Source organism: Nanorana parkeri, unplaced genomic scaffold (genome assembly GCF_000935625.1).
Source record: "Nanorana parkeri isolate BGI_ZX_2015 unplaced genomic scaffold, ASM93562v1 scaffold2238, whole genome shotgun sequence".
Classification (NCBI taxonomy): domain Eukaryota; kingdom Metazoa; phylum Chordata; class Amphibia; order Anura; family Dicroglossidae; genus Nanorana; species Nanorana parkeri.
In genome coordinates, this window is record NW_017308506.1 from 158,046 (window position 1) to 160,124 (window position 2,079).

The 2,079-nt window shown below is 57.1% G+C and overlaps 1 protein-coding gene across 1 annotated transcript in view; it reads left to right on the forward strand.

The window, feature by feature from the left end:
- Nucleotides 1–1,669: 1,669 nt before the first annotated feature.
- The window catches only part of ZMYND10 (zinc finger MYND-type containing 10), a gene marked incomplete at its 3' end in the record, with an annotated part of 13,920 nt that continues 13,510 nt past the window's right edge, over nucleotides 1,670–2,079 (forward strand). Inside the window, exon 1 of the mRNA XM_018573104.1 lies at nucleotides 1,670–2,039. Within this exon, the coding sequence (XP_018428606.1) occupies nucleotides 1,909–2,039 (131 nt within the window). The remainder of the gene's footprint in view (nucleotides 2,040–2,079) is intronic.

Below are 2,079 nucleotides of genomic sequence, written 5' to 3' on the forward strand. Positions count from 1 at the left end.
CATGTGACAGCACATGGTCTATGAGCAGCCAATCACGGAGGACCAGCCCTTTTACATGGAAGGAAGGGAAGTGAGTCACATGATCCCCACACCTGGAAGTACCGGGTACGTCACTGATCCTCCCGGTGATGGAGGAGAGTGACGGTGAGGATAGGCCGATGCTGCCGCCGGCACTGATGTGAGCGCTGGCTGGGATAAGCGCGAGTTCACTTTATTTTGTAGCTCGCCACACAGCTTACAATCTATGATGTAACGGGGAGGCGGAGCCAGACGATCCAATCAGACAGCCCCTGTACTACATAGGTACTGGTAGATCTAAAGGAGATTGTACAATCAGATTGTAATGTGTGTAGTAAGCTTAGGACACGCGATTGTCACAGGATGGGAACTATCCAGAACCCTCTACAGGCCAACCACAGCCAGAACGTTCTATAGTGATACAATGTGCGAGTTATAACCTCTGCCAGGTTTTTATTGTGTCTGTGTGATCCCGGGGAGATTCCCCCCTCACTTCCTGTGCTGGGGGTCGTAAGGACAGGACGTTGTGGACAATCTCTCCAATGTGGGCAGGTTTTGTCCCTTCCCCAGACTGTGATTGGACCCGTACAAGCAGAAACAGCCAGCTGATGAACTCATCTGTCACTCTGCTCTCTCCTCCTGTCATCGACCCCCATCCAGAGCCCTGGACCTCCATCCTCTCCCTCTCCAGAGCCCCAGACCCTCATCCTCTCCAGAGCTTCGGACCCTCATCCTCTCCCCCTCCAGAGCTCCGAACTCCCATCCTCTCCCCCTTCAGAGCTCCGGACCCTCATCCTCTCCCCCTCCAGAGCCCCGGCCCCCCACCCTCACCCAGCCTCTCCAGAGCTCCGGACCCCATCCTCTCCCCCTCCAGAGCTCCGGACCCCATCCTCTCCCCGTCCAGATCCCCAGCCTCTCCAGAGCTCCGGACCCCATCCTCTCCCCCTCCAGAGCTCCGGACCCCATCCTCTCCCCGTCCAGATCCCCAGCCTCTCCAGAGCTCCGGACCCCATCCTCTCCCCCTCCAGAGCTCCGGACCCCATCCTCTCCCCCTCCAGAGCTCCGGACCCCATCCTCTCCCCGTCCAGATCCCCAGCCTCTCCAGAGCTCCGGACCCCATCCTCTCCCCCTCCAGAGCTCCGAACAATCATCCTCTCCCCCTCCAGAGCCCTGGACTTCCATCCTCTCCCTCTGCAGAGCCCTGGGCCCCCATCCTCTCCAGAGCTCCGGACCCTCATCCTCTCCAGAGCCCCGGACCCTCATCATTTCATCTACTATAGTGTGCTGGTGACACTTCCATATGTCACATGGTTGAACACCATAGCGTGGGCACTCTGCCTTGTTAGCAGGTTGCTATTAGCAACAGGTTCACTAGTGTGCCAGGCCTAAGAAGCACTTATACCAAGTACATAAGTTGTGACAGGTTCTCTTTAAAATATTGGCAACTCTGGTTTTCGTCATCCACATCCGATAAATGATGCATGTGGACACAACACATATGAGAGTGGCACACACACATATGTTAATTTTGGTTGCATGACTTACAATTTCACTAAGAACACCCCCCTCCCCCACCGAGGGCACACCTCAATCATTCTGTCACCACATCCTATACTGCCAGTAATGGCACTGACACCATTGTGAGGGGGACAACAAAGCCACAGGGTGTGCAAACATGGCGGCGGGGCACTTCCTGCGGTTACACAACAGAGGCGGGCCAGGCTCAGCGGAGAAACCACAACAACTTCCGTCCTGGCAAAGGAAAGCCTCTCCGCGCACGCGCATACAGCAGACAAAGAAGCACTCAGTGCGCAGCCGCGGAGGGAAGCGGGCGTTGCCAGGGAGACGGGAGAAGCGGCGCATGCTCAATGTGTACAGCGTGCTGTCTCCATGGTGACGGCTGGAGGAGTCTCTAAACAAGGGGAAGAGATGGAGGAGAGTCCGGTGCTGATGTATGGAGAGGCCGAGGGCATGGTCCAGGGCCTGCGGAGCTTCCCCCTGCGGGACACCGGCTCTGGGGGGTGAGGAAGAGGGTCTGGGAGAAAATAATGGGGGTCTGGG